Raw genomic sequence first — 11,797 nt, forward strand, 5'->3', positions numbered from 1 at the left:
ATGTAAATCGAACTTGATATCTTTGTTACAATATTGTATATTTGATGTTATTGGTTTTTTCTCATTAAATTTGATGGTATAACAATTGTCATAAACTCACAAATAATGTTCTTTTGTAATATTGTTCTTGTAAAATTATGAACAATGATGGACCACAAGCTTCGCATAAGTTTTAGTTATTAATAGTCGAATATTTTGTTTTTAATGTCAGAATATTTGAAGAAGAAAGTTTGAGAAATCAACCAATACAAAAAAGGCGCGCAAAGAGAAGATATATACAAAATGGAGTAAGACTCTGGCTAATCGGTCATGAAGATAGGTGTGAAGAAGGCAACGTTAATGAAGTTGAAATCCTAGTTGAGGCTGTTAACATTATTGTCATATTTTGATGTGTGATTATGATGTATACTTCTTGTAAACTTTTCACATTAATACGATGTGATATTGCAAATCATTTTAGTGGATCAACTGGGCTAGTCTGTTTTCACTTGATTTTTTATTATTGAAGTAATTAAAGTTTGGTCTTTTAACACTGTATCCGTATTATTTTTATGAATGAATGATGTTACAGTAACACAATTACTGTATCAATGTTACAGTAACATTGTCACTTTTAAAATACGAAACATACAACTTTTTCATTACATTTTTGAACTACTTTATACACCGTTTGATATAATACACAAACTAAATAATAATTATTGTAACATTGTTGTCATGTTAGTTTAATGAATTAATGTTTTTACAGTAACATTGTTACGATAATATTGATATACCATTGAAAAATTAAATATAACGAAGATGTTACGATAAGAACATGTAACTTTGATTAATGACCGATGTTATTCTTTGTAACACTATTGTTGTGACGTGGCAGAATAAGGATTGGTTGTATTGGAATTAGGAGGAACGTACAAAGTTATCTAATAAACTAATAAAGCAATAAAGTGGTGTTGACCATACAACAAATAACACAACAATAATGGTAAAAGTGTCCACTATCACTCCAACTTCAATAACATTGCTTTCTTCATGCCTATCTCCATGATTTATTATTCAACGTCTTGCTTTTTTTTTGTATATATTGTATACTTGTGCGCCTTTTTTTTGTGTTGGTTGATTTCTCAAATCTTCTTCTTTCTTCAATTCTTCTGACAACCAAAACAAAACATTCGACAATTACTAGATAAACCATATGCGAAAGTCGGTGGTCCATTATTAATGATAATTTCACAGTAACAATATTATAGTAACATCATTACAGTAACATCATTACAGTAACATCATTGCGAGTTTATGACAATGTTAAACCATCATATTTAATTGAAAAAAATCACATAACATCAAATATGCAATGTTGTAAGGATATTTTAAGTTCAATTCTGTCATGCAGTTTCAATGTTCTTTATAACGCTATTACGAATGAGGTTTCGTTGATTTTTTTACGAAAACTAATTGAATCCTCACATTTACCGCAATTTCACGAAAACAAATCCAGGTATGAATTTAATAATGTGAAAACCTTAACTTTTTTTACAAACATTTATAACACAAATAATAAACGGTAAATAATATAAAATGATGTTATACCACAAAATAATCCATAAAATCGCAAATTAACACATAAATCAATTACAACAAAGCATGAGAAAATGAAAGATTGTTAGTTTCACCATGACATAGCCCTAATGTTTCAGAAATAGTTTGAATACAACATATAATCGACATTAATAGTATGAACAATCAACAATAACAATTTTTAAATTAACTAGAAAGCGTAGAACTAAACGGAAATCGATTGAAGGTAATCGAACGAAAAATGCGATTTCAGCTGAAAGATCTAAATCGGGGTTTGATTAAGTTGTTTAAATCGATTGAATAGATTCAATCCCGAATTGCTAGAATCATGAATTAACTGAATTGATTGAACTAATAAAATTGCTTATTGCTTGAGTTTCTAAAATTGATGAGATTAATTAAACGTGAATTGTTGAAAATTGGAAACCTAGAATTTGGGGATCTGTAGAAGAAGACGATTTAGAGAGAGATGGAAGGAAGAGAGATAAAGTGATATTGGGTTATGATCTTTGTTAGGTTAGATTTTTAAGTTTATATAGTATGAGCTAGATTAATCTCGGCCATTCATTTGTTTAAAATCGAATACATTTGAGATTAAAATGCTAGACTCACCTAAGATACCTAGACTCACTTGATGCAATTTATATATATATATATATATATATATATATATATATATATATATATATATATATATATATATATATATATATATATATATATATATATATATATATATATATATATATATATATATATATATTTAGGATCCGGTGAGAACGAACACTCGGTGAGAACGGTGAGAACGACTCTCCTCCAGAGATTAAAGGCTCAGATGACGCACCTTACCTCATATCTAATTTTCTATCATTGTCATCCAAACAACAAACACAACATACAACCACAAATCACAGTCAGCTACCACCGCCATAGACACCACCGTCAGCCACCACCGCCATCAACATCACCGCCGACATCACTGGCAACACTACATACCATTATCACCACCAGCCACCACATAAAATCCCTTCCACGACTACCACTCACACAACCACTCGGACGGTTGCGGTGAGTTTCCTTGAACACGATGACGCTTGGTAACTTTGCCACCGCACCTCCGACGCAAAACAACCTGATCCGCTATTCTCACAAGTTATCACCGTCGTTGTTTATAGAAAAAATGAGGTTTTGGAAAAGATAGAAAGGCCTGATTGTTGGTAATTCAAATTTGGAATAAAGAAAAATTAATGATAGAGATAGAGATAGAGATTAATGCGCAAAAATAATGATGATAGATGACGATATGTACTGGATATCGGAATGATAATGTGGGGATTAAACTTGCACATTCATCAGCGTAACCCTTCGGAACTGTCAACCGACATCGTAACTAGACGGAGCAGTCAACCCTGTCAGCGATTATCAGGTACCACCTTTCACAGAACAAACTGGCAATCGATTCCACATTCGCAAAAGGCTAGCTGGCAATCTGAAAAATGTTGAACCATCCTTAATATCCTTAAGTTCGGCGACGACCCATTTCAGGAAGACAGGAACCCTCACCGGTGGAAACTTCGACAGGCCCGCCGATTCTACCTCACCCATTCCCCCTTCGTTGGTTTCCCTTCTATTACGATGTATCTACACTAGTTTTTTATGTATCTAACCACTTCTTTAATGTATCTACCATTAATACACAAAATTAGTTACCAGGTACACTAAAATTGGTTTGAGATACATTAATATAGAAACTAGATACACCAATGTCGTTTACAAGAAATTGATTTTGTAGTGAAATTGAAAGAAGGGGAAGAGTGTAGGATCTATGATTTCAAATGTAGGATTCGGAAATATGCCAGTAATAGCGGCGATGCGGTGTTGTGGTGGGTTGGGAGGAGCGCCGACGAGGGAGATAGGTGAGGAAGTTAATATATTCGGATGACCGCTGCCGGCGTCGACGCGTCAGATGACCGACCGACAGATTTGATTGAAATGGGTGAGGGTATTAGTTTGATGAGGCAGGAGAGTTATAAAATGAGTCGGATAAATGAGAAAAAGGCAAGTTTGGGGTTTGTTTTGAGTAGTTACACGTGTATTGTTCATTAAGTTTATATGGTTAGTTTGTTCTCACCGAATGATTGTTCTCACCGGATCTTACCTCTATAAATATAAAATATATATATATATATATATATATATATATATATATATATATATATATATATATATATATATATATATATATATATATATATATATATATATATATATATATATATATATATATATATATATATATATATATATATATATATATATATATATATATTAGGGTTCAGGTCAAAAAGTGCGAACTAAAGTACGGTGCTTAACTGCATTTAACTACTCTTATCAAACCTAGATACACATGTCAATAAAGCTAGATACACATCCTATCAAACCTAGATACACATGTATCTAGAGCTTGTATATGTGTATCTAAGGTACTATTCTGTGTATCCGACTTCAACCCACCACAGTTGCGCCACCTCACGCCAGAACCACCTACCACCCATCTTTACACCACCAGCACCAACCACCACCGCCACCCCACTGCCGCCACCACTCCCCAAACACAACAAATCCACCATTTTTATACCCACCACACTAACCCAACAATTTATAGCTACACATCCCCCCATTTTGACCGCCATCACCATTGGCCAAACCGTCGTCGCCGATACCATAACCAAAACCTGATGACTAACATCACCACCACCATACACTAATGGCACACCAATTAATAACATTACCACCACCACATCGTCATCGTCGACGATCGAGCATCCGTCGAAAACGGCGCCTGGAATCACGTCCACCAGCCAGCCCAACAACAACCACACAACAACACCAGCCCCTAGACGGCGTCGTTCTCACGACTAACCCGAAACCACAACCTCAATGCCCTCATTTTTCCACCACAACCTACAACTCCGTCAAACATCAACCACACTACCTTCCACTCCAGTCGACGCGCGACACAACTACAATAGATCTAATTTTTTTAAAAAAAAATGTGATTGAAATTACAGATCTATGATGGTAGTGTGTGTGTGTGAGGGTGAAACTCTGGTGACAAATACAGCTAAGGTGACTCGTCGGTGATGATGGGAACCAGAAGTGCGTCGGCGTGATAAGTTTGATGACACAACTCGTCGTTGCTAGAATCTGTGTCGTCGGAGGAGTGCCGGTGTCTAGGTCGTCGGAGGGGTGACGATGGTGGTAATCCAACCCGGTGGTCGGTAATGACGTGATCGGTGATGACGAGGGGAATAATTTTAATGGTAGGGATAATGTAAAGGGGGACTGCGGGAATGGTCAGTGTGTGTTTGGGTGAGGTTTTTAAGTTAGTTCATAAGTTCGCACCAAATTTTAGGTTCGCACAGGATCCTATTTCTCTCTCTCTCTCTCTCTCTCTCTCTCTCTCTCTCTCTCTCTCTCTCTCTCTATATATATATATATATATATATATATATATATATATATATATATATATATATATATATATATATATATATATATACCTATCAAAAAACGGTGACCACTGTGTACGGGCAGATATTTGCCGGGTAGACAAATATCTCATCCGTACCATACAATTATCCCAACATCAGCCCACAACACATAGGCCCATAAAGGGAAAATAATCAAACTAAACAAGGAAACACAAACAAATGAAATCTGATTACAACAACAAACATCAGATTTAGACCAAAAAAACCTTAATCCCTTCAACTCCCACAAACACCAAAACCAGTCTTCATCAGACAAAAATCGTCTCTTTTCCTATTAAATCTGAGCATTGATGAGTTTCCCCATCCAAATCACCTCTTGTCTACTGTACTTCCCCCTTTCTCTTCCTTCAATCCGCTTCTTAATACCATCAACAATCTCACGAGCTAGCCATAGAGGACGAATCAAGGTAAGATCGTGTTTACTTTTGTTGCGTTGCCTCCAGATGTGATAAATACAGGAATTAATTGTTGCATTCAGTATATCTATCTGTATTTTGGTACCTGATCTAGCAATTCTCTAATTCAGGTCATCCCGCGAGGGAAGACTGATGCCAATCCAAGCTCCGACATGCAAAATGGTCTCCTAACTATACGAACACTTAAAGAAAAGGTGCTCCTTACTTTCAGAGGCGATACCACATACACAGCAGGTATCATTCTCAGTTATCCCCAATTTGTATAATTTATCTTTGATATTCATATTACCATGGTGATAAATCCAAGAAAAGAAGCTATGTTTAGGGATGTTCCAGTTGTTCCATCCATTTCATGCCATAGGACTTCATTCCCTTTGATGCGAATAAAATCATATCCTTAGGCTATAGTGTACTGGGTCCATAGATGTTGTTGATAGGCACTTTGATATAAATGCTTGACTTGACACACCTTTCTCCAATACCAGGAGGAATAGGTAGTTGGGGTATAGGTGTGCCAATCAGCACCCTTAAGATAGGTGTGATTTACCCATTTAACCCAAAGTAGGTCAGCTTTAGTATAAATCCACCAAACAAGCTTCCCTAAAGGTGCCTGATTCCATAGAGAATCATTTTTCAGACCCAAACCCCCTTCCTTCTTAGATCTGCAGGCCTTGTCCCAAGCCACCAAAGGTGATCTCATAAAATCAACTCCTCCATCCCATAGAAAATTTCTACAAATCCTTTCAATATTATTGATACAGCATGCAGGAATAATAAACATCTGAGCCCAATAATTATGGAAAGTTTTTAGGACAGACCTAACCAAAACTAATCTCCCAGCATGGGATAGTTTTATAGCTCTAAGAGTTCTGATTCTGTTGATCTTATCTATCAGAGGTTTACAGTCCCTGATAGAAAGCTCGGTAGTCTTAATAAGTACCCCCAAGTATCTGAAGGGAAGTTTGCCCTCAACCAAACCAGAAATCTGAATTATGTCTTGCTTCAATATAGGATTGACCCCATTAAAATAGACATTAGACGTGGCCTTGCTCATTTTGACCCCTAAGGAAATAGAGAATGTGGCAAAAGTTCCCAGCAGCAAGATCATAGAAGTGGCATCCTCTTTGCAAAATGAAAGAAGATCATCTGTAAACATTAAATGAGTTAATTTGAGAGGCTTACAGAGGGGGTGATAATGGAAAGGCCTAGTATCAGTAGTATAGGTGATGAGTCTAGTGAGGTACACCATGCATATAGTAAAGAGAAGAGGGGAAATGGGGTCCCCATGTCTTAACCCTCTTTGACCCTTGAAGAAGCCAAACATATTACCATTGAGATTAATGGAATATGTAGCAGTTGTAACACACTACATGATCCATCCTTTGAAAATAGTAGGGAAACTAAGTGCAATAAGCATTTGGTCTAGAAAATCTCACTCAATTGTGTCATAAGCTTTTTGTAAACAACTTGAGTTGGAGGGGTCATACTTTCGTTGTTCAAGGTACATGCGAACCAGAGAGAAGAAGATCGATCCCGACGAGCTCGAAATTCCCGACATTCCCCGTAAGAAGAAAGAGACGGATAAATGTCACTGTTTGTTCCATATTCGAGCCTTTGAGAACTGAGCTAAGGATGTAAATGGGAACGATTTGATTGTTTGGAACATTTTGACATCGGAGAAGGGTGAATATCACAACCACCAACTAACGAAGTACCAAGATGGGGATAGGCATTATTTGGGTTTGGATGCCGACGAGAAAGAGTTTGTGAGGAAACAAGTCATGGCATCAATTCCCCCAAGAGATATTAAAAATCGTCTTCATCAAAGAACGCCCGACAAACCCCAATCTACTAGCGCCCAAATTTATAGAGAGGCAAACAAGGTTCAGCGTGAAATTAGAGGAAAACGGAATGCCGCTCAACAAATGTTGGCTCTAGCTTTTGGTGCTAAGTATGTGGAATGGCACAAATCAAATATCGAGACAAAGGAGCTTAGTCATGTTTTCATGTCTCATCCGGAAGCCGTTAAACTCTTCCATGCTTATCCACATATGGTTCTAATTGACTCGACGTACAATACCAATGTTTACAATGTTTATCTCATTGAGGTTGTTGGTGTCACACCATGTGGTTCTTCATTCTTAATTGTTGTGGTGCTCCTTCCGTCAGAGTTGGAAGAGGATTACTGGTGGATGTTGGAGAGATTAAGAGAGCTTTTTTATTGTACGGGTTTATCTATTTTTGTCTTTTTCACTGATCGGGAGTTGGGTTTGATCGCCGCTCTTGAGTCCGTTTATCCGAGCACTCCTCACCTTTTGTGTTCTTGGCACTTAAACCATGCTATAGAGAAAAAATACTCTCAAAGCAGAACCTAAAGTGGTACAAAGATGTCATAATGACCAATGCATAAAGCGGTTGGTACCGCATGATCGATGCATCCACTGTTGATGAGTTTAGGAGCGCTTGGGAATCTTTTTGCAAGTGGGAAGAGTTGGAGACTTATGTGGTTAAGACATGGGGTAAATACAAGAACAAGTTCATTTTATGCTATACAAACCAATACTTCCATCTTGGAAAATCGACCACTTCCCGGGTAGAGTCCTCCCATTTACTTTTGAAAGCTTGGTTGAAGAGTGCTAACCTAAACCTTGACACTATATGGTCCCGTATTCATTCCATGATTGAAGCACAATACTCGAAGATTAGATATGAGCTAGAAGTATCGAGGAGTAGGCCGCGAATTGGAGATCATGTATTTTCCTGGTTGCAAGGAAATGTGTCTATCAATGCCATTGAGATCATGGAAGCCGAGATTAAGAGAGGGATAAAACTCGTGAACGGGTTGGAAGACCATTGTGGATGTGTGCTACAGGTTAATCATGGGTTACCTTGTACTTGTTGGTTGATCCAATTGCAAAGAATGGATAAGAGGGTCCATCTTGATGACATTCACGCATATTGCAAGACCTTGGTGTATGACAATACCCAAGCAATTCCCATGAATGACGATGATGAGTTGGAGTCGTTTATAGCGGAAGTGAGAACTAGTGACCCGGCTAAGAAGAGGTTACTTATTGAGAAAATACGCGATGGTCTTCATCTGGAAGACGAGGAAATTCAACCACCTCTTGTTAGAGAAAACCCCAAGCGAAGACCGAGAGGTTCTACTACTCAGAACAAGTCGGGATTTGAGCATGCAAGGAGAAAGTCAGCGACACCTTCTACACCTGCTACAACACCTGTTCATGCTACGATGGGTGATTTTGATCAAGTACCGGTAGGTGCATCGTTGGAGACCGGCTACACTAAGGGACTTTTGTCAACTTGGAGTAAAAAATGGGGGGTCCCGGAAAACCTATGGTGTTTCTTTGATGGTTGGGTAGATGTCGGTGATGATGGTTATTGTGGTTATCGGGTAATCTCGCATGTTGTGCGGGGTAGGGAAAGTGACCACTTAGTCATGAGAGAGTGGTGTATAAGGGACATTGAGGACAACGACATCTACAGGGTATTTGTTTTATGATAGACGTGTGACACCGAATGTTTTGAGCAGATACGAGCAAACATTGAAACGGATTAAGTTTACCAACAGTGGCGGTTGTGGGACCCACCATTTTATGGATGGGGAATATTAGTTTGTGTTTGCGTCCTTGTTTAACTGGACTATTTGTGTCATCGCCCAAAATACCATTGGAGACACTACTTCTTGGCAATGTTCTACATACTTACCCCTAAGGCCCACAAGTCAAAGTCTGTCGCCATACGGTGTTTTGTGGATCGTAAATTAGCATCTCCATTGGATGAGATTGCATTATAGTGTACCATCAAGAGAACCACCTATGCCACCGATCGATCCTTTTTGGGAAGGTTACAGACACCCTGCTCTTTCCCATTATGTTGATTATTACCAGTCAAACTTCGACAAATGACATACATTAATGGGAACAACACCTAGAGTTGGTCGACGAAGAGAACGTCCCACAACAACTGACCCAGAAGCTGCGAGAAGATTAAACTTTAATAATGTATTTGTATTATGAATTAAGTTGTATTTTCAATTTATGTTGAGTCTGGTTTAATTAAGTTTTATATAATTTATGTAATACCGTTAGGTTTGTTTTAATTAAATTTTATATAATTTATGTAATTTCGTTAAGTTTGTTTTAATTAAGTCCATACTCAACTTGGACGTGCAAACTCATTGTCCAAGCCCATTATAGACGAGCAAACTCATTGTTCATACCCAACCTGGACGAGCAAACTCATTGTCCAAGCCCATTATAGACGAGCAAACTCATTGTCCATGCCCAACATGGACGTGCAAATTCATCGTCCCAACCCATATAGGACGTTAAATCTGGACGTCCACACCAACATGGGACGTTGGATTTACACGTCCAAGCTGGGTGAGGACGTTGGCTTTACACGTCCTGTAATCGTGTGGACATTGGGTGTCAAGGTCTAGCTTGGTGCTGGACGTTGATACTCAATGTCATGTCCTAGATCAGAATTTGTTACTGGTTTTTCGCCTTTTTATTTAGTTTTTTCATATATTTAAAATATTTCTTATAAATACCGACAATGTTATAGTCACCCCATTCACCACAATTCATCTCCTTCATACACAATTCATTTCACAAAAAAAATAACAAAATGGCTACAGATGCTAAACAAATCCGAGAATATCAACAAAAATTTGACTCAATTATTTTGGATTTACCGGTGTTAGTGGCTCGTCTTGAATTAGTCGTCCCAACTGCCACTGTATGGCACCTAGTTAAAAATCCTCCATTTCACATGCTTTGTTATATCTTAGCCGGCAACGCGAAAGATATATTAACTCCTGCAGTTACTGATGATATTGTGTCTGCAGCAACATTAAGAAAAAAAAGGATGGAATATCGCATGTTACGTTTTGATGTCATTACTTATTTTGAGCGTATACTAACAATGCTCGATTATGCAACATTTTTAGAATTATATGATGGTAGGCTGTTCAACCTCGATAACTCGAGCCTAGACATTATCGACATCTACAATCAATATGTCGCTGCTCAGCATGAAGAAGTTAAGGTTGGAAACGCTTTTGTAGAACTTGAATCTTCATCTGATGAAGATAATTAAGTTGGATGTTTAGGGTTTAAGTTGGAAGTTTAGGATTTAGGGTTTAGAGTTTATATTTAAGGTTTAGGGTTTATGTTTAGGGTTTAGAGTATTTTCAATTAAGTTGTATTTTCAATTTATGTTGAGTCTGTTTTAATTAAGTTTTATATAATTTATGTAATTCCGTTAAGTTTATTTTAATTAAGTTTTATATAATTTATGTAATTTCGTTAAGTTTGTTTTAATTAAGTTTTAATTTTTATTTATGTAATGTCGATTCATTCTTTTAGAAGTGAAGCAAAATAAATTGTTCAAAAAAAATATCCATACACAACTAAAAAAAAATACTCCCTCATATTCACTATATTCTTCCCCTTTCCTTTTTGCACAAGGAATAAGAAACCGATTTTGGACCACACAAAACACACTACCCCACATGTAATTTAATTTAGACCACACAAATTAACCCAAAAAAGGAAATAGGGAAGAAAACCCGAATAATCCGAATAGGGAAGAAAATGAGGAATAGGAGGGAGTAAAAGAGAAACAATACGAACAAGTAAATAAAAAATGCCCTACACACTAGGGGTACTAGCATCCTCACCGCCATCATTAGCATCATCTTCAGCATCGTCCTTAGCTATGAAATACGGCTCCATCTTATCCACCAATATCTGCACATAGTGCCACTTCTTCTCCTTGGAAGGTTGTGTGTAGATGTGTGGGAAATGACGACTAAGAGTTCGGGAAATCTCAGGCTCCTCGATCAAAGGGAGTGAGCGAAACTGAGTACGGCGTGTAGGAAGTAGAAGTATGGGTGAGAAATCCTCCTATACCAACTCATGTAGCGCGAATAAGTCTAAAAAGGCATAAACGCTCGATCAAACCGATCTCTCAGAATAGCTCGACATCCCTCAACCCCCACTCCAAATCAGGATAGTCTCCATAAGACAGCTTATAACCTAAGACCGGCTTAGCCGGACGATGCTCAATAGTCGGAAACCGCATAGGTGCCAGTATAACCTGAACATACCCGTACTAGTGGAGACACCTATCAGGCTGGTACGTCTCTACTATATCCAGAAATATAATCACGCCCGAGTAGAGGGAAATCTTGCAAGCCCTATGTGGACTAACACCATAAAT

The 11,797-nt window shown here is 37.5% G+C and overlaps 2 protein-coding genes across 2 annotated transcripts; one reads left to right on the plus strand and one right to left on the minus strand.

Annotated features, from left to right (window-relative positions):
• Window positions 1-5,199: 5,199 nt before the first annotated feature.
• LOC141648781 (uncharacterized) lies at window positions 5,200-7,152 on the minus strand. The gene is made up of 3 exons (XM_074457497.1): window positions 7,062-7,152; window positions 6,018-6,694; window positions 5,200-5,298 (listed from the first exon to the last, which is right to left on the minus strand). The coding sequence occupies exons 1-3, from the start codon at window positions 7,150-7,152 to the stop codon at window positions 5,200-5,202; spliced, it is 867 nt and encodes a 288-aa protein (XP_074313598.1).
• An 821-nt stretch (window positions 7,153-7,973) lies between these two features.
• On the plus strand, window positions 7,974-9,071 carry LOC141648782 (uncharacterized). The gene has a single exon (XM_074457498.1). The coding sequence runs from the start codon at window positions 7,974-7,976 to the stop codon at window positions 9,069-9,071; it is 1,098 nt and encodes a 365-aa protein (XP_074313599.1).
• The last annotated feature ends 2,726 nt before the right edge of the window (window positions 9,072-11,797 follow it).

Source organism: Silene latifolia, chromosome 3, assembly GCF_048544455.1.
Source record: "Silene latifolia isolate original U9 population chromosome 3, ASM4854445v1, whole genome shotgun sequence".
NCBI lineage: Eukaryota > Viridiplantae > Streptophyta > Magnoliopsida > Caryophyllales > Caryophyllaceae > Silene > Silene latifolia.

Excerpts from the sequence above, each read along its gene's own strand:
- LOC141648782 (XM_074457498.1), top strand. The coding sequence starts at position 7,974 with ATGATCGATGCATCCACTGTTGATGAGTTTAGGAGCGCTTGGGAATCT.
- LOC141648781 (XM_074457497.1), bottom strand. The coding sequence starts at position 7,152 with ATGGAACAAACAGTGACATTTATCCGTCTCTTTCTTCTTACGGGGAAT. Across the intron at positions 6,695-7,061 it reads GATCGATCTTCTTCTCTCTG|ATGATCTTCTTTCATTTTGC; the intron begins GTTCGCATGTAC and ends TAATGTTTACAG. Across the intron at positions 5,299-6,017 it reads CCTCCTGGTATTGGAGAAAG|ATTTCATTTGTTTGTGTTTC; the intron begins GTGTGTCAAGTC and ends TGTTGTAATCAG.